This window comes from Equus przewalskii, chromosome 16 (assembly GCF_037783145.1).
Source record: "Equus przewalskii isolate Varuska chromosome 16, EquPr2, whole genome shotgun sequence".
Taxonomy (NCBI): domain Eukaryota; kingdom Metazoa; phylum Chordata; class Mammalia; order Perissodactyla; family Equidae; genus Equus; species Equus przewalskii.
In genome coordinates this window covers 50,092,129-50,116,034 of record NC_091846.1, presented here as the reverse complement: position 1 = coordinate 50,116,034, position 23,906 = coordinate 50,092,129, and the positions used below count along the sequence as shown (strand labels likewise).

At 35.0% G+C, this 23,906-nt stretch overlaps 1 protein-coding gene across 29 annotated transcripts in view; it reads left to right on the top strand.

The window, feature by feature from the left end:
• Positions 1-23,906, top strand: part of MYCBP2 (MYC binding protein 2) — a 256,174-nt gene that overhangs the window by 40,082 nt on the left and 192,186 nt on the right. For all 29 annotated transcript variants that reach the window (XM_070578977.1, XM_070578975.1, XM_070578971.1 and 26 more), the window contains exons 4-13: positions 811-964; positions 5,486-5,682; positions 11,948-12,190; positions 12,417-12,488; positions 14,196-14,292; positions 18,120-18,193; positions 18,335-18,473; positions 19,974-20,050; positions 20,947-21,151; positions 22,564-22,728. In XM_070578977.1, coding sequence (XP_070435078.1) covers positions 811-964; positions 5,486-5,682; positions 11,948-12,190; positions 12,417-12,488; positions 14,196-14,292; positions 18,120-18,193; positions 18,335-18,473; positions 19,974-20,050; positions 20,947-21,151; positions 22,564-22,728 — 1,423 coding nt within the window. The remainder of the gene's footprint in view (positions 1-810; positions 965-5,485; positions 5,683-11,947; positions 12,191-12,416; positions 12,489-14,195; positions 14,293-18,119; positions 18,194-18,334; positions 18,474-19,973; positions 20,051-20,946; positions 21,152-22,563; positions 22,729-23,906) is intronic.

Sequence of the window (23,906 nt, the reverse complement as noted above, 5' to 3'; positions counted from 1 at the left end):
TGAAAAGATCTTATACATCGGGTTCTCAAAATGTTGGCATAGCCTGAGAGAGAGAATTTCATTGTCTGTTGTTCTGTCAGTCCTCTTGAGTATCTCCTTGTTTATACCAGTTCCTCACATTTCCTCTGTCTTGAGTTACAGATTTATCTATCTTTTGCTAGATACTGAGTCAGATTTTTCTTGGTCCTGATGAGGAATGGTAAGATAACTAAAGTAAAAGTAGCCATGATCTTTTAGGTAGGCAGTTATTAATTCTTTTTGTGATAAATCCTGTAAGAAAAAGGGGCACCATCTATAAGTAATATTATGGTGATTGTACCATTATAGGAAAGGCTAATGTGAAAAGCTCCTTTTTGAATCTTTTCACCATATGTGCTATATTGACTTTTTTTCTGATCGTAAGTCACAGTTAACATGACTTAACAGAAGAGTGCTGATTTTTACTTGAGTACAACCAAATTAACTTTGTAAATTAATACAATTTATTTTTTCTGGGTGAATGCAATCTAGTATCATCCCTGTTATAAACAGTTTTCATGATGTTTTATTATGGCTTCATTATACTAAAACTACTTTTTAAACAATGCCACCATTTTTAAACCTTCCATGTAACTAGACGGTTTTCTAAATCTTCAAATTAAACACACTTGATTTTTTTCTTTTTTTATGTGTTGATTTTTGTTTTTCTCATTTAAATATTGCAACATTAATCATTTGCCATGGAAGTAAGCTGCACCAATTAAACTGCCTGAGAAGTGTTATTTGCTTACATGTTATAAAGTGTAATTCTTTTTTTTTTATCTTAAATAGATCATTGAGGTTGGACTTTGTGAAGTTTTTGAATTGATCAAGGAGACACGATTTTCCCATCCATCACTGTGCCTCCGGAGTCTCCAAGCCCTGCTTAATGTGCTTCAGGGTCAGCAGCCAGAAGGCCTCCAATCAGAGCCACCTGAGGTCCTAGGTAAGCCCTCAGGCACATTGAATGAAGGCTTTAAATGTAAAGAGCTTCTTTTATGAAGCTCCTACAACCGCCTGGAATGCAGTCTTTGTTTAATTATGTTGCTGAAACAGCAGGGATATACATTTTAAGTGATTTTGCTATGTTCCACTGGAGTAATGGATTAAGAGTTATAGTTCATGTGCAGGCATCTTTTGATTATTGTGTTGATGGGGAAAAAGCAAAAGATAAATCCTTGGAACTCACAAATAATCCTCAAGCCTGATAGTCACTGTTAACTTAAATTGTTCTTATTAAACCTTTGGCCAAAATAGCTAACATTGACTTTCTCTAATTTTACATGTTACTTTGGAGAGTTAAAAAAGTAGCAAAAAAGGGGAACAAATGCTACCAATCCCAAACAGCACAATTAGGTTCTAAACTGAGAGAGCATTTCTTTTGTATTCATCATAAATAAATAATATTTTTGTTATAGTTCAAGCTTCTGAATTAGTAGCAACTTCCATTAAGTAAAAATGTTTGCTTTTTGTAAAGTGTGTTTGAATTTTATGAATGCCTGCCTTTTGTGCCAGTGACCTAGGTTCACCATATAATTCTGTAAGTGAGATAGGAACTCTTAAGGAACAGAAATAGAGGTGAAAGCACAATTGTGAAATTGCCTAATTGCTTTTCTCTGATGCTAATAACCATGGGCCTTCAAAGAGTCAAGAGTTTTCTAAATCTCAAGCATTAGCTTGTATCAGAGTCCTGTGGGCCCTACCTGTGGAGTGTCTGATTTGGTAGATTGGGGGTGGGGCCCAAGAATTTGCATTTGGCCTGAGTTTCAGGGTGATGCCCATGCTGCTGGTCTGGACTGGAGTTTGATCTTTTTTCTCTACTGGCTATTTGGATTTTATTCGACCCACATGTGAGAACCTAATTACATGTGAGATGGGGGGGATTTTGGGCCATGTATAGTGATTAGTTTTTGTGTTTGATTTTTTTGTTGTTTTGTTTTAGTGGAGAAGGGGAGTGCTGGCCGTGAAAACAAGCTGAGGAGTTTTTAAAACAACTCCCCTCACTCACCCCCCATGTTATTAAATGCTGCTGCAAGAAGCAGACACCTTGCTGGTTATTGTTACTGGTGGCACCAGTGATCAGATTACTATTGTGATGCACTGTATCAGATACTATTATGATAATTGGCTTCGTGGCTTTTTACTGAAGATTTTATTTAATTAATTAGTTAATTTTATTTGAGAATATCTTGCTAGCTATTCTTAGCTCTGGTCTGTCAATTACCAAATAATTGAAATATTTAAAATATCCACTAAAACCTGTATATCCTATTTCTTACTTTGAAAAATGTGCTGAATCATTGCTGTCCTCCTACATCTTCTACCATTCTTTTGTCTTCTATCTGTTGTTAGATGCTTTCTTTTGTATCCATCTGTACATAAATGCTACCTCCCATTTATTCTTTTCAAAGTAGATCTTGTTCTTAATACTGATTTTTGAAATTATAATGTGTGCTTTATCTTAATCATCTTCTATCAAAACTTTCATCTGATGAATTTGTTCATTTTTATTTTCTTAACAGTTTCAAATGCTATACTGTCTTTGGTCTCTCTCTTCTATCCTTTCAGTGCTTGCTTCTGATCTCTTCACTGCTTTGACATTTTTCTATTGAGGGATTTACCATAACTTCATATTTTTTATTTCGTTTAATTAGCACAAATATAAATAATTTGGTTCTTTAAAACTAAATTTCTATTGAAATCTGTCTCTGCTTTTTTCCTTTGATCTAATATCATAATCACATTACTTACACTTTTTTCAGCTTTGTTTTTTTATGACATTCATGAAAATCTATGTATATATGTGTTACTCTTACTGTCAGAATAACTTGATGATTATTGTACACCAAGCTTCTTCTCTTTGCAAATGGACTGTGATTTATAAATTATCTAGTTAAAAAAAATCGGGGCCAGCCCAGTGGCATAGTGGTTAAGTTTCTATGCTCCACTTCAGTGGCCCAGGGTTCGCAGGTTCAGATCCTGGGTGCAGACCTACACACTACTCATCAAGCCATGATGTGGCAGCGTCCCATATACAAAGTAGAGGAAGATTGGCATAGACGGTAGCTCAGGGACTGTCTTTGTCGACCAAAGAGAGGAAGGTTGGCAACAGATGTTAGCTCAGGGCCAATATTCCTCACCAAAAAGAAAAATTACTCCCTTATATCTTATCTTTCTATTCAACTTAAAGTTAGAATATCTGTTCTCAAGTATTCACTTAAATGTAATAGCACCTCCTGTGTTCTGTGCTAGGAGCGTATAATTCAGGGGTGATCAATACAGACATTGTCGCTGTTATCATGGGACCTAGGATCAGATAGTTGGACACATGTATGATTGTAAATGTGGATAAATAGTGTGGGGGAAAGTAGAGGGAGTTCTGAGAGTCTATACCAGGCTTCCCTGAAGATGTGACATTTGAGATTTGAAGGATGAGTAGGAAGGACTTAACTAAGTTTCTAGTCAGAAAGGACAGCATGCAGTAAGGCTCTGGGTCAAGAAGGAGAATGACTGAAAGAAGACTGTATGGCTAGAATGTGGAAAGTGAAGAGAGGGAGGGCTTTGCCATATATGAGGAAAGAGACATGGACCAGATCGTGTGGAGCTTTATAGGCCATGTACAAGGAGTCTGGTTATGGCTCTAGGAGGAGTGGAAAGTCACTCTCTATCTCCTTATGCTTAAAAAATATTCTTTATTATATAGCCCTTATACTCTTTTCTTCCACTCGAATCTAAGTTTTTTGGTGGCAGAGACATTCTTTGTCTTGTTTGCCAATGTATTACCCCAACTTAGAATAGTTCCTTATGTACAGGAACAATTCAGTAAATATTTGCTGAATAATGAAAAGAAATGGGCAAAAGGATAATAATAGAAGGAAAGATGGACTAACAGAGGGATAAATGAAAGGATGGGGGGAAGGAAAGGCAGAGAGACGGTTACATGGAAAAAAGGAAAGACTGAAGGATGTATAGACAAGTGAAGAAAGGGAGGGATAATAAAAAGGAGGAGGAGAAACAGGAAGGAATTAACAAAGGAGTGAATGGATTTTAAGTAGAAAACCAGAGTTTTGGTTTAAAAGTTCTCTTTGGCTCTAAGGGAGCAAAAGTGAATGGTAGAGGTTAATTTATGAACACTTTTTAGTAGTCCAGTTCAGAGATGGTGATAGACAGGATGAATTGGGAAGATGGTGATGAGATAGAGAAAGTGGAAGAGTTAATTAGGAAGGGAAATTGATAGAACATAATTGGGGATTAGATATGGAAGATGAGGAGTAGGTAGAGAGAGCCTAGGTTTCTGTGAGTTAACCAATAAACCACAGATGGCCTTTTAGTTTTCAGAGAATTGCAATACTCTTTCTCTTGTTCTCCTCCTTCCTTCCCCTTTACCTCTCCCTTTCTTCATCTTTCTCACGTTTTCTGTCTCTTTTTCTGACTGTTTCTTTCCTTTTCTCGCTAAGCGTTTTCAAATCCACCTTCTCTTCTACAGAGGAAATAGCCAGAAGTCTTTTGATTCAGTCTTGGGAGAAGTTGTTCAAGGACTTTTGTGTGGAGACTTCTGATGGCCATGGAAAATTCACGTGTTATTTTTCTGGTTTTGATACTAAATGGCTTTATGATTTAGGGACAGTCTTTTAACCTCCCTGTGTCTCAATTTCATTATCCATTACAGGAGGAGAATATCCATCCTGTTGACTTGGAGGTTTTTCTAGGCTATAAAATCAATTACATACGTACTCCCTCCACAATGTGAACTGCTGTTATGTTAGCAATACAGCCAATTTTCTATTAAAACAAAGTATAGCATGTGTTTTGTGTATTCTGTTGTTGTTTTCCAAATAAACACTTAATTTTCTGGACACTTAACATTTTAAGAAGCGTCTATTCTTCCCAGTCTAAAAGGTAAAATAAGTGCAATGAATACTCTGTTACTTGATAGGATATTTCTTGAATATGTGAATGCCTCAAGGCAGGTTTCTTCCTTTTTTTTTTTTTTTTTTCTGTGAGGAAGATTCACCCTGAGCTAGCATCCATTGCCAATCCTCTTTTTTTTTTTCCTTTTTTTGCTTGAGGAAGATTAGCCCTGAACTAACATCTGTGCCAGTTCCTCTGCTTTGTAAGTGCGTTGCTACCACATCATGGCTGATGAGTGGAGTAGGTCTGCACGCAGATCTGAACCTGTGAACTTTAACCACTCAGCCACAGGGCCAGCCCCAAGGCAGGTTTCTTTTAAATGAATTTGGAGAGATTCCATGTCTTCATTTAGAAAAATTAAGGACTAGATGTTCTCTAAGGTCCTTTTTATATAAATATTCTAACTTTGGGGGAAAAAAGGTACTAGATAGGATCTAATGCAAAGTGTCCCAGCTGCCTTAAATATTTTTTCATAATGAGGCAAGGTATAAATAAATATACACATAAAATGTTCTGTATGTCAAATGAATATAATTGAGTTCTGTTTTATCCACAGAGTCTCTTTTCCAGCTCCTTTTGGAAATCACTGTTCGGAGTACTGGGATGAATGACAGCACGGGACAGTCTCTGACAGCACTTTCCTGTGCTTGCCTCTTTAGTCTGGTGGCTTCTTGGGGAGAAACAGGAAGGACACTTCAGGCCATCTCTGCTATCCTCACCAACAATGGCAGCCATGCTTGCCAAACTATTCAGGTATTTCATATTTACAGCTGCTTAGAAAGTTATAAGATGCCAAGTTGCAATTTCATCTCAATTTCTGTGAGTAGGAATTCCCTGCTTTTTCTCATTCAGTATAGTGGTTTGATCTGTCCAAGGTTGATATATAAATAATCTACAGTATTCAAACTAAGCTACATGTGTGTTTAACTCTGTAGCATTGAAGGTAATAAAATGAAATTTGGCAAAACCCTAAATCTTTAGCCTGGTCTTTGTGTCAGTACCATAGCTTCCTCTTTCTGTGCATTAGTTTGTTCTCTGCCCTCCCACATCTCCCATCTTGCCCTGAATTTTCAAATATGGAATTCCTTCATAGTTTCTAAACATCTCTTCTCTGTTGAAAGAAGAGTATGATATCATTCTATATTTTTGATTGTTGATTATAGTTTTCTTGAATTTTATTTCTGAGCTACTTCAGCTTTGCATATAACTTTTCTTTTCTTTTTTTTTTTTTTTGCTGAGGAAGACTCACCGTAAGCTAACATCCATTGCCAATCCTCTTTTTTTTCTCTGCTTGAGGAAGATTAGCCCTGAGCTAACATCTCTGCCAGTCTTCCTCTATTTTGTATGTGGGACACCACCATAGTGTGGCTGGAGAGTGGAGTAGGTCCACACCCGGGATCCAAACCCACGAACCCAGGCAGCCAAAGCAGAGTGCATGGAACTTTAACCACTCAGCCATGGGGCTGGGCCTGCATATAACATTTTAAGCTTTTAACGTCCAATTGTGGAATAAACTCTTCATCATTGTTAGTGCTGGGAAATATAATGCTCCTTATAGGCAACTTGATTTAATTCTTTTGCAATGTTCTGGAAATTGAGTAAAAAGTTTCAGTTTTAAGTCTCTATTATGTGCTCTTCTCTGGCTGCTTTGACAACCTCCAGAACAGGTGAAAGGGCTGCCTCAATCCTGTTATTAGCAGGTCAAAGACAGCAAAAGGAGTATTTGGGTCATTTTCTGTGACTTATTCAGCAATGTTGAACTCTGCTTGTCAAACATGAATAGTCACCTTACTCCAGATTTCTGTTCTTAGTCTGTTTCCTCTTTATGCTCTTCTTAAAATCCTCTTTTCCCTGTTTTTGATCCTTAATTATTTTGAAGTTCCTCTAATGCAGTGGTTTTCAAACTGTTCTACACTGTTCTTTGAGGATTTGGCAAAATTTTAATTTAAATATATGCTTAAAATATACAAATACTTTTTAAGTTTTAAGAAAGTAACACAAAGATTCAGATACCATAGTGACCAGAAACACATGAGCTTATTTTAGGCATGCGTGTGATTTGTTTTTGTGTAGACTTATACCTGAGGATATGAGGTGAGGTCTAAATGATGATTTGAAATTAATCCAGAGAGTGGAGGTGTTAGCGTTGGGGGTGTGGAGGAAGAATGTTCTTGGTATCCATGTGTCACAGCCTGGAGGTAAGAGTGGAATATCGAAGGCTTAAAGAAATTTAGTATAGTTATAGAGAGCTGTCAGATAACGGAGACAGAACTTGAATGCATATCTGTCTGACTGCAGTATTATACTCAAGCACTAGGCTGCACTCAACTGCTAGCTCCCCTCGATCAACCGCTGAGGTTCTCGATAGACCTGCCCCATCACTGCATCCCCAGCTGCAGCCCAAACACCACATTAAAGCCCGCTATCTTAACACAGCTTACAATGTTCTTCATGATTTGGCCCCATCCCACCTACCAACTTCATTTCATAAAACTCTCTTGGCCAGGCTAAGCATGGAGAGAGAAAAGTGAGAGAAAAGTCTTCCCTGAAAATGTATAATCATAAGATCTCAAATCATTCTGGGGTCCAAATGTATATTACCTATTTTGTTCCAAAAAGCTTAATTTGAGAGTTTACAGTAGGGTAAGGATGGTAATACTGTGAGGGACCTTGTTGAAGGAGATGAAAATCCTTTCTGGAGGGATGAACTCCAGACTTCAGAGGCTTTCCACAGACAAAACACTGCTGCATCTGAGCTCACAAACAAAAAGCACATGGAAAAAGGCACCATCGTTGAGAGTCAGTAGGAACCAGTATTGATTATAGTAGAATCAATCCTGCGAAGTCTTTATACATTGAAATTATTTGATATAGAACGTAAAATTTATGTGTGTGTGTGTATATGTATATTTAAGAAGGTTAAAGTAATAAAACAAAGTGTCAAAAGTATGATTAAGGAATAAGAATATAAAAAGTAATCAGATCAGAAAGCGAACCAAATTGAACTCCTAGAAATGAAAAACCAAATAATAACAATTAGAGACTTAAAGGATGAGTTAACCAGGGGATAATATAGTTGAAGAAAGAAATAGTGAACTGAGAGATAAAGAGGAAGAATTGTTCAGAGTGCTGCACAGAGAGACAGAGAAATATGAAAGATAAAATGAGAAACATGGGTAGAGCATGAGGAAGTCTAATGTAATCAGTACAATATGAGTTCCACAAGGCAAAAATAGATTTCTGGAGAGGGAACATTTGAAATAATGGCTAAGATGTCCCAGAATTAGTGAATTACATGGAATCCTCAGATTAAGGAAGTCTCATTTCTCTAGGTCCTGCCACTGTGTTGGGGAGAGAAAATCAATAGGAGAGAAAAAGGGGAGTCTATCTGAGACTTCTTATTGTAGCACTGGGTTTCCCTGAAACTTCAGCACCTTGGTGGAAAGCGTGAGAGAAATAGAGCCATGTTGAAGACACTGGTTAATTTCTGCTCCCTCCCCAGTCTCCACTAAGATTATAATAAAGAAATTTTCTTTTTAAGTGTAAACTTTTAAGAACAGGACATTTTTGGAAGATAGAAATTAGGGAAAGCTTAAATTTAAGTTCCTCAAGAGGCTAATGTCCTTAGAAAGTATTTTCTAAGAAAATAAATCTTTCTAAATCTTAGAAAGATTTCCAACTAAAACTCCAGATAGGATTGGAATTGGAAATAATGGGTACGTGGAGAGGGGTGGTGAGGGGAAGAGCTAAAAATCAGTTAGAAAATGTGTATAATGAAAAGGTAGTGCACCCCAGGGCACTTCCTCCACCCTTCCCAACTAGGCAACTGCGCTTTTCTCATACCCCTAAGAGTTAGGTTTGCAGTCTAAAGAAATTGAGCCAGACAGGTCACGGGAAACCAGGCACGATGGAGAGTGGAATTGAGGAGGTAGGCTGAAACGGAGATTAAGTGAAAGTCTCTGTATTGATGACGAAGTTTCTTAATCCTCACAGAGTTCCCAGTACACTGACAGGGAGGCTTATTATAGCTTCTCTGAAAAAGACTGGCAGATTCTTCTTTGGAGAAAGAGTGAAAAAAGACCCACAGATGCAGACACTTGGGAGGGTCCTTCAATGAAACTGCTAAACTTAGTGTAATCGTTCTGACATGAGCTCACTAACATCAAACCGTATTCACTCACATCAAGCTTCCTATCAATTTTTTTGTAGCTTACTCTTAAAAATAAGTGTACAGCCAAGTATCACTAGGCTAACATGAAAGATGGAGGTCCTCCAAATCAATAATAATATAATAATAATAATAGTAAAAGAAACTTTGGATAAAAAGAGTGTTGAGAACAGAAGATACTCTAAGAAAATGTAATTCATTAGTTATTATTATTATTATTATTTTTTTTGGTGAGGAAGATTGGCCATGAGCTAACATCTGTTGCCAACCTTCCTCTTTTTGCTTGAGGAATGTTGTTTCTGAGCTAACATCTATGCTAGTCTTCCTCCACCTCGTATGTAGGATGCCACTGCCGCATGGCTTGATGAGCAGTGTGTAGGTCCACTCCCAGGCTCCGAACCCATGAACCCCAGACTGCCAAAGTGGAGCACACGAACTTAACCACTACGCCACCCGGCTGGCCCTGTAATTAATATTTCGAAGAGGGATAAGAGAAGAAAATTGTTTACATTAAACATCAGTATTCTATTTTTTTAATAACTCAGAGGACAAGAGAGAATTTTTATAAGTTAAAAATAAGATAGCAGCAATGAAAAGAAAGTCAGAGCAGTTAGAAGATCAGGTTGAAGAGGTCCCCAGAAAATAGGAAAAAGAGAGAGAGAGAAAATAGGTGATTTAAAATAAAATTAAAGGATCCATCCGGGAAATCCAGTATCTCATAGGCATTCAAGCAGAGTGGAAGAAATTTCCTAAGAAATCTTATAAGGAGAATTCCTCTACCCCACAGACAGACATTTTCAGATTGACAGAACACACACTGAGTGCTCAACACAATGAATGCAAAAAGATTCACACCAAGGTATAATTTTCCAAATCAGAACACAGATAATAAAGAGACAGTAAAGCTTCCAGAGAGCAAAGACACTTTACGAACCAAAGATCAGGCAGAGTGGCATTGGATCTTTCAAAAGCAATACTGGCGTGGAAAATAACAGAACAATGCCTTCAAAATTCAAAGGGACAATGATGTTCACTAACCCTGGCTCAACCATCAGTCATGTCTGAGGGAAGGTAAAGATGCTTTTGAACATGCAAGGTATGGAACAATTTTAATTTCTATGCCTGCCCCTGTCCTTAGTCTAGACAGGAGCTGGGCTTCACGAGGTGGGTTGCCAAGGGAAAAAATTAGAAATGACATGTTTGACTTTATTGAGAGGAGTGTAGGGAAGACTTAGCAAACACAAAAATGGGGCAATTGTTGACTCAACAAAAAAAGGGAAATTATACACAGAGGCAGATGGAGGATGTTATACAATTTGGCTTAGTTCTGAAACCATGACTACACAGTCAAAGTAAAATGACCTCTGAATATGGATTTAACCAGAAATTATTGTGTATCTCCATTTTGAGAATTTGAGAAGGGAGGAGAGGCATCCTCTTTGGTAATAGACACCGATAGAAAGTATCTGAAAGAAAAAAAAAAAGTTAACAATGGAAGCTTTGGCATATTGTATGGAAATGTGGATATTAATTGTAGATAAAACAGCTGTAAGTTTGGTGTAGCTGTTTCTAGGGAGATAATTTGTAGTATTCAATTATATATAAAAGTTTTCTAAAAATAAAAGTTATGTATTTTGGCTGAGTCACAGGCCTTAGAACTGGAAGGGGAAAAGAATCTCTGTGAACAGTGGGTCAGTTATCCCTTTGAAAGCTCTATCCTCTAGAACAGTACTGTCCAATAGAAATATAATGTAATCTACATATATAGTTAAAATTTTTTTATTAGCCATATTAAAAGGTAAAAAGAAACAGGTGAGGGTAATTTTAATAATGTATTTTACTCAAGTGAGTATATCCAAAAAATAATTTCGACATATAATCAGTATAAATTTATTGATTCCATGTTCTTATGTTTATATGAAGTCTTCAAAATCCAGTTTGTATTGTACATTTAAAGCACACCTCTAGTCACACTAACCACATTTCAAGAACTCAGTAGTCACATGTGGCTAGTGGCTGCCATATTGGACAGTGCAGGTGTAGACCTATAGTTGAGTACAGTGCCCTGGGCTCTGGTCCTGCAGTTGGATGTGTGGCAGTCCTCCTTGGGTGGTGAGAGGCATTTGATGAGGAGCAGAAAGTTTCCTCTAGTGGCAGTGTTGGTCTCATGCTGGTGATTCTGGAGGGCTCATTTACAATGCCCGGGATTTAACAAGTCTTTGATAAGTATTGGTTAAATGGATGCTGAATGAATACACAATTAACACAATCAAGTTTTCATATGATGAAAAATTTTTGATGTCAGTGGATATTAGGCATAATGGAGAAGCAAAGTAGAAGAGAAAGACTGGGAATGTTATTTTATCTATGGAAGCAGCACTGTTTCTCTCATGCTTTTGTGCTTCATTATCATGAGTTAGCACGTTAGTGATTATACATATCATACAAAAGAGATCATTTTGGCTTGTGTATTTTCTAATACAACAAATAATTTTATTTCTGTCCAGTGTTTATACTTTTTACTACTCTAGAATGTTTTCATCCACAAAACTTAAAATAATAGGCACTACTGGTTACTTGGTGTTTTGGAGAAACATGCATACGTCAGTGTTTTTGATCAAAAATACAAGTTAATATTCTTTGGCTTTGACATTTTTATCTTGGCGTGCTTGGGATTTGCTTCTTATTGGTGAATTTCTTGTTCATACTTTCTGCTTACATGCCAAGCATGATCATTCCAAACAAATTATTTTCTTATAAATGATGATATATTACTAAATTATTTTTATTTTGTCTGTTCTGTGTTTGGGACATTTAAAAATATCTTTTTTTTTCTTCTCTTTTGAATAGGTGCCAATGATACTAAATTCACTACAGAGAAGTGTACAGGCAGTGTTGGTGGGAAAAATTCAAATTCAGGACTGGTTCAGCAATGGTATTAAGAAGGCAGCTTTAATGCACAAGTGGCCACTGAAAGAAATATCTGTTGATGAAGATGATCAATGTCTACTTCAGAATGATGGATTTTTTCTTTATCTTTTGTGCAAGGATGGATTATACAAAATAGGCTCTGGATACAGTGGAACAGTTAGGGTAATATGATTCCTTACAGTTCTTAATCATAGCACAAGTTATATCCATACTGAATTGTGTTCTGTTTGTTTTCAACTTCATTTTTAGAGTACCGTCTAATTTTGTCATGGTAGTATTTCTTTAAAAATCGTAATGGAAACATATGTATTACATGTCATTTATCCATTTGTTATTTTCCATTGGTTACTAATTGAAACTATTCATAGGCTAACTTTTTATTTTGCAGGGCCATATATACAATTCTACATCTCGCATCAGAAACAGAAAGGAGAAAAAGTCTTGGTTAGGGTATGCTCAGGTAGGAGAATATTCACAACAAACCAAACTTTTCTTTGTCATCTTTTAAAACGTGGTTCATACTTATTTAACCAATAAATAATACCACTTCTATTTAAACAGATATGGTATATTTTTAATAACATGGCTGTAACAATGGCATAGTGTAGTGTGAAGAACATTAGCTTAGAATTCATAGGAGGTTTACTTTTGGTTCTAGCCCTGCTTCTTACTAGCTGTGTGACTTTGGACTACTCAGTTAACTTATTCGATCCTCTGTTATTTAGCTGTAAAATGTGAATAAAACTGTCTTCTGTGGGAGTTTTTGTTGAAGTGGGCCTTTAAATAAGAAAGACTGCCTTTGTCACTGGCAAATCTGAATTGGGGATGTATCTGTGCCCTGAGTCCAAATTAGAGCTTCTTGCCACAAACTCCTCCATTCTAAGTCTAGATCAGTACCTTCCAGGAAACTGTGTGGCCTACCCAGTAGCTGGCTACCTGCACCTGCATGGAGGATCATACAAAGTATGACCACAGAGAGAAAAGAGCTGGGCCCAGGTTACTTTCTTTTCTTTTCTTTTCTTTTTTGGTGAGGAAGATTCACCATGAGCTAACATCCATTACCAATCTTCCTTTTTTCTTTTGCTTGAGGAAGATTAGCTCTGAGCTAATGTCTGTGCCAGTCTTCCTTTATTTTGTATGCGGGATGCCTCCACAGCATGGCTGGCTGATGAGTGAGTAGGTCTGTGCCTGGGTCTGAACCCACGAAACTGGGCCGCCAAAGCAGAGCACATGGAACTTTAACCACTCGGCTACAGGGCTGATCCCCTCTGTTACTTTCTTAATGCTGTGGTCTCATCACCTGACTAATGTGGCCACTTGGGTGTCAACAGCCAGATGCATCACTCTCCTCCCATGGAGAGAAGCAAATGAACGATGGCCAAAGGGCTAGAAGTGTTTGTTTCTATATCTTCCCTTCCTGAGAGGTGAAGCCCAAGTTCCCTTGTGGAAGGCTGTAGAATAAATATGTCCCTGTAGACCTGTATTTCCCAGCTCAGAGTTTGTTGTCAGCATCAAATGATAAAAGATTTTTGAAAACTAAAGAAATTATTATTGTTTTTATATGAAAAATAATCCTGTTATATCAACTATTAGGGAGATTTTGAAATTAAATTTTAAATGTCAAATTAATTACTCAATAATTGTCTCTTAAAACTTAACCTGGTTTAAAATGTCTCATCAAACTTTTATTTGCCCCTATTGTATTTTGTCTAAGAAATAATGCCATGGAAAATACATTATTACAGAAATATGTTCAATGGCATATTATGTCACCTAAAACCACTACTCTATTCGTTTTAAAATATTAACCTAAATATTTCATTTTTTTTTTTTAAATATTTGTTAAAGTAACAGTGGTCATTTCTATTATTTACTTGTCAAGTGATATAAAAATTTTGAACAAGGTGTGCTATCCTGTGTAGTATATCTAATATATGTACCTGGGAATATGGTAGATTAAATTGGTATGCAGTATTGTACAATTCCTCTTATTGAAGTATATCTGTGTTCTTATATTTTTAATCTGTAATCTATTTTAGACATCAATATTGATGTATTACTGTATCTCAGAAAACTGTAATGCACACCTGTGTGACTACTTTTTCTGCTAAGTTGGTAATGAAAAAATATTTTAACATATAACAGCAAAACTTTTTGTTGTTATCAGGGTTATTTATTGTATAGAGATGTGAATAACCACAGCATGACAGCCATAAGAATAAGCCCTGAAACACTGGAACAAGATGGTACTGTAATGTTACCAGGTATGTTACTCAACTAGTCATTTGTTTGCTTTACAGGTGATTTAAGAGATGTGCATGTTAGGCCATTTAGACATATAAAGAATTGATTAGCAAGGAATAGTGCTTGCTTACAAGTAGGTTAAAAAAAATCTTGACATGCGAAACATTTTATAGGCTATATAAAGTTAACGCATGTGAGGAAAACAGACACAGAAATACAGTATAAAGTGTTTTAATTTTTTTTTTGATTTCCTATTTGCTTTATTTATTTATTTTTTATTGCGTAACATTTGTTTTCAAATTCTTGTCCATCTGCAGTCTGATCCCCTTGTCCCACCAAGACTGTTTCAGCGCTGAATTATTGGGGTGTTATTTTACACTGCTCTTAATAAAACCAAAACTCCAGCTCTCATATAGCCTGATATAAAGAACCTTCTGTTTACTTTTACTTTAACGACAGTGCACTTTGGGTTCACATCTTTATTTTAAAGGATTTTTAGAGACAGATTTTAGGATTGTTCAGGAATTTTTTTTTAATTCCATCATTTTATACTTTTTAATAATACTCAGATAAGGCATGTTGAACGTAATTCATTTTGCTTTATAATTTTGAGGTTGTACGTAGTGTTTATGACTCAAATCACTCTGCTGTCTAAATTCTGAGGCAGTGGGTCTTAAATTTTGTGAAACACTGGGCAAATGCATAATATATTCTCTATTGTAAGGGCTTTGAATTTGCATATACCTTTAATACATTCTAAAGGAGTTTGTTTATATTAAAATCTTGAATGTGTAATGTATCTATCAATAATTTCATGGTAAGCAGCCTTATTACTTCTGGGCACTTGGCCATCTGAAGATGATTGAGAGCTACTTCTGAAGAACACATTGAGGAGGATAATTACTCCCAGGCTGCTTGTTAATCTTTAAAATATTCTTATAACTTCGTCAAACATTTATTTGAACATTGTTATGGATACATATATCCAAATTAGTGTACATGACACCATGTTAAGGTAAATGCCACTTTTTGTATATTTCACAAGTAAAGCTACTTTGGAAAACTAATGACTTATTAAAGCCATTTTGTAGATAACTGTTTGTTTTCTGATATGTCTACAGGGTTGTTTTTTTTTTTTAATCATCATAAGTCCTGGGCCATGTCTCTGGTCCTAATAATAATAATAATAATAGTAATAATGATAATAAATATTTTTAAATGATAACATGCCCCCTCATATATATACATATATTAAAAGTAATCATATTTATTGTCTAAGTATCATGTAAGCAAAAAAATCAAAATTAACTGTAACCCCACTTACCATATATAAACACTATTAACTTATTGGTGAATATCCTTCCTGTCTTTTTCCTATGTATGTGTGTACATATTTGTAAAAAAGTGATCATATGCTACATATTGCTTTTTTAACCTTTCTTTTTCACTTAATATTCTGAATATATTTCCAGGCTGTTAAATAGTCTTCTACAACATCATTTTAATGTTTTAAAATGTATGCCACTGATTAATATATTGGAATGGAAGTTCCCTCCAATTTTTTGCCATATAGATTACACTATAATGAGCATCCCTATCACTCTGTCTTTGTGTAAGTCATTTTAGGATAATGTCCTGGAAGAAGAGTTCTTAACTCCCTGCCACCAACAGATGGATACTAATATAAAAGATTTACTTCTGAGAAACCCTGATCATTTAATAGAGATTGTGACTGAGAAGACCATTTGAAAATGGTTTACCTACAGCTGTTTTATTTATTCTACCGTGATAAAAACTGACTTGTTAATGTCCTCATTCAGTTTAAATCCTTCTATGTCATTTAACATATGAAATGCAGCTTTTAACAATACAAGTGAGTCTTTCTGTGTTTCATAAATAAGTGCCATATTCATGGTGAAGAATGAACCAAACTTTGGGAAGATAGTCCCATGTTGTGTGTCTTCTGAACTGCCAGATGTTGCTTGATGTTTTCCTGAAGATGCTGCCTTCTAACACTACATGATGGATAAAGAGAAAATCTTTTTGAAATCACACAGCAGGAAGATGTGCCCTCAAGCTTGAAGAAACCGTTGTCATTTTTCCGTTTCTTTGACCTGGACTGCAATTTCTTCAATAGTACTTTTTTTTTTAATTAGGGGCAAGTCTGCTCTGTAGCTTTCCCATCAAGAAGGAGCAGGAGTGAATTTTGAGGTTTATAGATGGTAATGAATACCATGTTTAAAAGTGACATAAATCTGGTAATTCCTTGAGCTTCGTGTTCCAACCTGTCTTACAGTCTAGTTTAGAAATAAGTTATTTTCAACCTAGCATTGACGAACGTAAAACATACTTTTTTTCCTTCTGTTAATTGTCATTTTGGCTTGTATATGTTGGCATACCTTTTATATTGTATCTTTATGTTATTTACTCTTCATGTCTGGTGACATGTTGCCTCAGATCATGAGGGTTTTTGCCACTCTTCTTGCGCCGCTTCACTCCTCACCCCTGCGTTTATCTGAAATTATAATGAGTTTTTCTTCTTTGCTTTTTAGTTTAAAATCTTACTGCTTAGAGCTTGAGAAGCATCTTTCTTGCGCCTCTTTGTATTCTGTACAGTGGACTAGGAACTCTTTCTTTCGATTTCTCCTCTCTTTGATTACCAAGTCTCTTGGGCTACCAGTGGGCCTTGTCTCCCAGTTTCTATTTCCAGTTTGTGATCACTGAATTCTCTATTTGGTAAGGGTCTGCCTGTGTTTTGCATATTTATAATAAGGAAGTATGCTAGTATGAAGCTCCTGGGCAAAGATATAGAGTAATCCAGCTTATTTGGGTGGGCTCATTACTGCATTCCAAAAACAGAATTTTATGTTTTGTTGATTCAGGTACAAATAGAAATGAAATATGTTTTTTTGGTATTCTAATTAATGGAGAGATTCATCCTAGTTCTCTGCAGTTATTTTGGGAAGTGTGTGTGCTTTTATACTTGCTTGCTGAACATTTGTTTTTTCAAAAGGATCAAGTTTATACTTAGATGTTGATTTTGCTTGTAGTTTCATGTTATTTAGTAGCAATCACTAACACATGTCCAGTGGTCCTTCTCTAATACTGGTATCCCTTGTTACAGTCAGGTTTGTGCATTATTTTGCTCAAAATATATAGTGTACTGTTCCACAGAGATATATACAGTATTGACAAAATATGGTATTCCAGCCAAAATATGAGCCCTTTCAGACAAAAAGAAACACATAAGCATAGCTTTGTCTGTTCTATAAAGGATGAACACTTAAAAAGTGTATGGCATCCTAAATGCTAAAAATACTGGGATAAGCATTAAACTTCTAAGTGGAAACTGAACGACCAGTTCTAGTTTATAAAGCAAGGGATATCTGTAGTTGGACACCATAGACCTCAAATACAGAAGCTTTAGGTCTATCTGTATTTTTCTGTGACACTAATGACTGTGATGTATGTCTGAGGGTAGAGTGTTGCCTACATTGCATGTGTTGGTATTGAAATGATTATAACTAATATTATAGTTTTGTTCATCGTGGTGCATGTTTATTATCAGACTACATCTAATATTAATTCATTTTGATATTAGGTGAGCTCTCAGGTCCTTGATTATGGAAGATTTATAAGTGTAAGCACAAAATATAATAAGTATTATTAGCTGAATTATTTAGTTTCTGCTAATTTCTAATTCTTTATTAAAAAGCACTATCTCTCTTTGAGTTTAAGTTTATCCTTATTGCGTGGAGAACTCTCATTCTGACTTCAACAGAGGAATAAAGTCATTTTGTGAGTTATTTATATTGTAATATAATTACCTTTTTCTTCTTTTGCACAGATTGCCACACTGAAGGTCAAAATATTTTATTCACTGATGGAGAATATATTAATCAGATAGCTGCTTCAAGAGATGTAAGTACTCTGAATCATGATTACCTGGTGTAAATGGAATCTCTCTCTCTCATAAATTATCTGATTTTTATTAGATGGAATATAGAGCCTTAAATGACCAATTTATGCAATATAATAATGTGGATATTTTATTTCTTTTAGGATGGCTTTGTTGTCAGAATATTTGCCACAAGCACTGAACCTGTGCTACAACAAGAATTACAGCTTAAATTGGCCAGAAAATGCTTACATGCCTGTGGTATCTCACTATTTGATCTGGAAAAGGACTTGCATATTATAAGTAAGATGGTCAAATAAGCCTTTCTGCCATATTTTAATTTTCAAATTCTGTATTTTTTTGAAAATTAACATTATGTTTTCAGTAGTGTAGCTTATATTTTAACCACTATTTTGCTCTTTGTTACTGTAAAGCAACTTTAGAATTAATATGCATAAGTAAATAAATATGGTCTTTAAAACAGAATCTGGTATGTGAATACCATTTTAAGGAAGTGACTGATAATTTCCATTTTTACTTTGAATAGAGAGCAAAAGAAAATAAATTTACATTTGATAAGAATTATAGACAGACAATACTTGTGTATGTCATTAGTTTATATGCTTCATCTTTAATTATTTAAAATTTTGAAAACTTCTGTTGCAAATGTTACTGCAATAATATGCATAGTTCTCTCATTGAAACCTTTAATTTTTATTTGAGCGTATTTTCAGGATAACCATAAAATGATCCCATAGGTTATGAAAATGATAATTGGCCTGACAAACTGATTAATAATCTTTCATTTGGATATAGAAATACAGACAACCACAGAGTATTTCTCAGGCTTAGTATTCTTACTCTTGCAGTGTCATAGTAGTAATTTAGGATCACTAGTTCCCATGAGGGTCTCAAAATTGGTCAGCCATGCTACGGATTTAATTGTGCCATTTTTTTTAACTATGGGATTCTTTGTAAGACCACCTTTTTGACTGATATCTCGTTAAACTTCATAAATTTGACATTAGTCATTTACTTTGCATATTTTATTTAATTATGTAGTATTTTTCTAATTCTTCCGTAGAAAAATATTGAATTGAAATTATAGTTTTTAAATTTAAAAAGCTCATAAACTGATTAGTAGTTTGTATAATTGGACAAAATCATAAGATGTGTAATATATAATTATTTACTTATAGTGTTATAATTTGAAAATGTGCATAAGGGTCTGTGTGTGTATATGTTTGCATATGTATTCAAATTCATGGAGTAGGTACATGAAATGTTCTTCTGTAGAAAAAGTACGAAACAGGGAATCTGAAATATCTTAATTCAAATATCTGCATCACATTGTTCAAGCCCGAATGACTCTGTGTCTGGACTAACCTAAGCATGCTTTATGTTTGCTCATTTGTAAACTGGACAATATAGTTGTGAGGATCAAATAGGCTAAGTTCATGCATTCTTTAATGCCTGATACCTAGTAGATGCTCAACAAAAGTTTGGCATTCATTAATTCAAGGAATATTGCTGACATTGATTTAAAAATATTTTTCTATATTAAAAAAATTAGTTTGGCACTACTGTGGAGCAAATAGAGAAGCTTATGGTAACTTTGTTTTTCCTTGGAGTAGTGTACCTATTGTTAATGTTTTTTTTAAATTCAGGCACATGACATGTTTCGTCATCCTTTGAGATTTATTAATTGAACTGATTTTTTAATCACCCAGAATAGTACAAGTTGTACTTGAAATTATTCATGTTAAAAAATAATGGTATTTATTAATCTTGTTGTATTATCAGGTACAGGATTTGATGAAGAGTCAGCAGTTCTTGGTGCCGGACGAGAGTTTGCATTAATGAAAACAGCAAATGGAAAGGTAGATTACTCTTTTAGGCTTAAAAATTAATATTCTCTGCTTTAGGAGACAGTCAGTTGATTCATTTATGTAGTTCACATGTTTAAGCATCAAATTTTAATTTTGTTTAAAAACATTTAAATTTTGATTTAAAATTATTTTATGTTGTTTTATATGGTAAAATTTTATTCATGTTGAAATAATATGAAAGAAAATTGTGACGTTTAAGATTATGAGACTTTATAAACTTTATCAAACGTTACATTTTTACAAATATTTAATTTTAATTATGGAGTTCTTTATATAATTTTTTGAGCTGAGGTGAATTCACATTTTGTGTTTATTTTGATGAATAGGCTATCCATTGCAAATTTCTCAAAATGTGCAGAAATACACAGACTACAACTTGGGGGAAGTAGGAGCATAAATAATTAAGTTATAGATTGTAGAGGTCAATCTATAGAGAGGGAAGCTTCTTTCTTCTCTAGTGGGTGTGGCAATAAAGTAAGATAAGTAAGTAAAAGAATTCTGAAAGTTAAAATTAGTAGTCTAATAGAGTATATGTGTATCTAGGGCTTTTTATGCTGTGAAAAACGAATTGAGAATTTTATGAATTCCCTCCTGTTGTGAGTTTGGGGTATATTTATTCATATCTATTCAGGATACTTAGAATGAAAGATTATAAATATCCTGAGTAGATATGAAAAAATTATTATGAACTGTGTCTTTTTGGAAAAATATGCCTATTTCTCTCCTGTGGAGCTCACAGAAGTCAAATAGTGTTAAAACAGGGTTTGGATTCTTGTTATTTTTGTTTTTTGGTGAAGTATGGAAGTTTTTTTTCTCTCGTATGAAACCTGGTGCGCTACTCCAAAAGGCATTATAATTCTGTTTTTTTCTTTTTTTTGATATATAAGATATATTACACTGGCAAATACCAGAGTCTTGGAATCAAACAAGGTGGTCCTTCAGCAGGAAAATGGGTTGAGTTACCAATTACAAAATCTCCAAAGATTGTACACTTCTCAGTTGGACACGATGGCTCTCATGCACTTTTAGTTGCAGAAGATGGAAGCATCTTCTTTACAGGATCTGCTAGTAAAGGAGAAGATGGAGAGTCAAGTAAGTTGACTGGTCAAATGGACATTCAGTAAAAATACTGTGGAATTTATTAAGATAAGGTATATCAATTTCAATAGCACTAACCTCACCAAGTTAATAGAGGATTTTACTTGGGGGCATATTTGGTTAATGGTGGTGCTATACTTTTCCTTAAAGAATTATGATTGCTGATTTCACCCTAGAGTTCATGTTCGTGAATTTTTATATGGTTTATGGATACATGGCTATTCATCTACTTTGTCAGTTGATGTTACTTTTAAAAACTGACTGACTTCAATGTATTGTTTTAGGTAACCCAGAATTTTGGAAGGAATAAATATTACAGAATGAAGTAAACTTTATATAACCTCATGTAATAATGTTAGTTATGGATCACTGTTCTTGGTGTTATTTCTTTCTGATGCAGTCATTCCTAAGCAATGAAAAAACAGTTTTATCTCTTATCTTCCCTATACTTCAGTTCAGTCTTCCTCAACGTGTCATTTTATTTCTTTTTGTAACTTTTCATATACTTTATGCATTGTAGCAGAGCATGGTAGCATTTTATGAGGATTAGGTTTGAAGTCAACATCTAATGTAAAAACTGTGAGTAAATAGAAGTTACCCTGAAAAACATCCCTTAAAATAGCCTGAAGTGTCTTACCATATCTCAGAAACATCACCACAATCAGTTTTTCCTTCTAGCATTCAGAAGACATTGTTCTTCTTTGCTTGAGCACCAGATAATGTAGTTGCCGTATGTTTGTAAATGGATCATGTTATATGAAAAAATATAATGGTGTTTTAAGTTCCAGAATTGTACCCAGCACAGCAATATGTTTTTGTTCCAAAAGGCATCTGCCAACTGGAGTCGACTGGAGGAACAGAAGATTGCTGTTTCCCATCTTTTGCTCATTTCAGGGTTTTAGTTTTTGAGAGCAGAGGCTGCTTGAATCACTCACATTTAAATTTCTTCGTTCTCCCTCCATTTGTATATCTCCCTTCCTTACAATCTCTCATTGACTAGGTGTTGATTTTACTTTCTAGGCTCTAGCATAAGAATACATGTGAGCAGAGTTTGAGGAAAAAGGGAACTTTTTTATATACACGATAATGGAATGGTGTTGATTATGTAAGTAGCTAAGCTAGAGATTGTGCTTTCCAGAAGTTTGGTAGGAAATTGGTGTTTCCCGTTGGGAATTCCAGTGTGCTACAAAGAAGAGGATCTGACAGTGATAGCCTAAATATTAATTAACCAGATGAGGCTTGTAGGTTGATTCATTTTAATTGACATGTTGGGAAGCCCAGGCCTTTGTGAAAATACGTAAATAAAGTGTATCATAAATGCAAATAATGTTTTTTTCCTTGGCTTTCTATGTCATTATTTTTATTTGTACATGGATGCTTTAAATTAATTTTATTTATTTTTTAAGCTAAGAGCAGACGGCAATCAAAACCTTATAAACCTAAAAAGATAATTAAGATGGAAGGAAAGATTGTGGTGTATACGGCCTGCAATAATGGAAGTAGTTCTGTTATTTCTAAAGATGGAGAGCTGTACATGTTTGGAAAAGATGCCATTTACTCTGATAGTTCAAGTAAGTTAAACTTAAATGCCGTTTTGCTTTTATACAAAGAAAGTCCAGGACTAGACATTATGAATTGCAAGATATGTCTAGAAAATTAACATTTGTAGCGTGCTTTTTCTACATTTTTCACATCTCTTTCCAAGTACAACATTTTGTGATTCCTTCCTGTCTTACTGCTGGGAACACTGTTGCTGGTTTTGGGGAAAGCTAATCATGGGATATGGCTCGTGCAGCTCCACCCTAGCTGTTACTTTCTCTGGAAAGCTTTCCATAGACTCAGTTAGATGCTCACGTGACATGTTCCTGGTAGTACCCTGGGAAATGCTTTTTATAACGTAGTTGATTTATGATTGGTGGATTAATCATCTCTTCCTGTTAGGGAGGGATTCTCTCTCTCTTATTTACTGTTAGATCCTCAGTGCCCAGCACAGCATCTGGTGCATGGGAGAGTCTTAGGAGTTACTTAAGTGGCTGAGTGACTGATAAACCAAAAGTAGTAGATATGAAGGATGGAACCAGCCAAATAAAGAGTTTTATATTTATAAACACTAATCTCAAAAACTTGTCATATTTGGTTGCTAGATTTTCTTTCTAGCACTTCGAAGTGAGTATAATAATTGTGGTAACCAACTTGGAAGGACGTTATGTGAGGTAAATGTGTAAAGCCTGTGAATTTCTTTGTCAAAAGGAAACCAGAATTAGGAAGTTTCTGATTGGAAATTTAAGTGATTATCTCATGCTGGGGAAATGACATACATCAAACATAAATAGCAATTAATTATTAAGTTGAACTGTACTCAGGTGATATGAGAGTTGGCTTAATGTGGTAATATTTAGGTTCTAAGTGGCCTCAACGGTCAGAGTGAATCAAAATTTTGGGGTGGGCTCGTGTATAGTTTAAAAATAATATTCAATATAACTATTGCTTGCTAAAGTCCTCTTGACTAAGGCTGATGGAAATTTGTGCATTTATTCAACATGTATTTCTTGAGCACAGATAATATGTCAGGAATTGGTGGACCAGACAGATGTGATCCCTTTCTTTTTGAGGATGTGAGAAACAACTGGGCATTATAGAACTTAAATATTAGAGACGTGTGGCTTTATGGTTATGGATATAGACTCAGATCCTGGCACCGCCACTTTTTAGTTGGCTAACTAGCTTAAATTACTTAACTTTTCAGAGC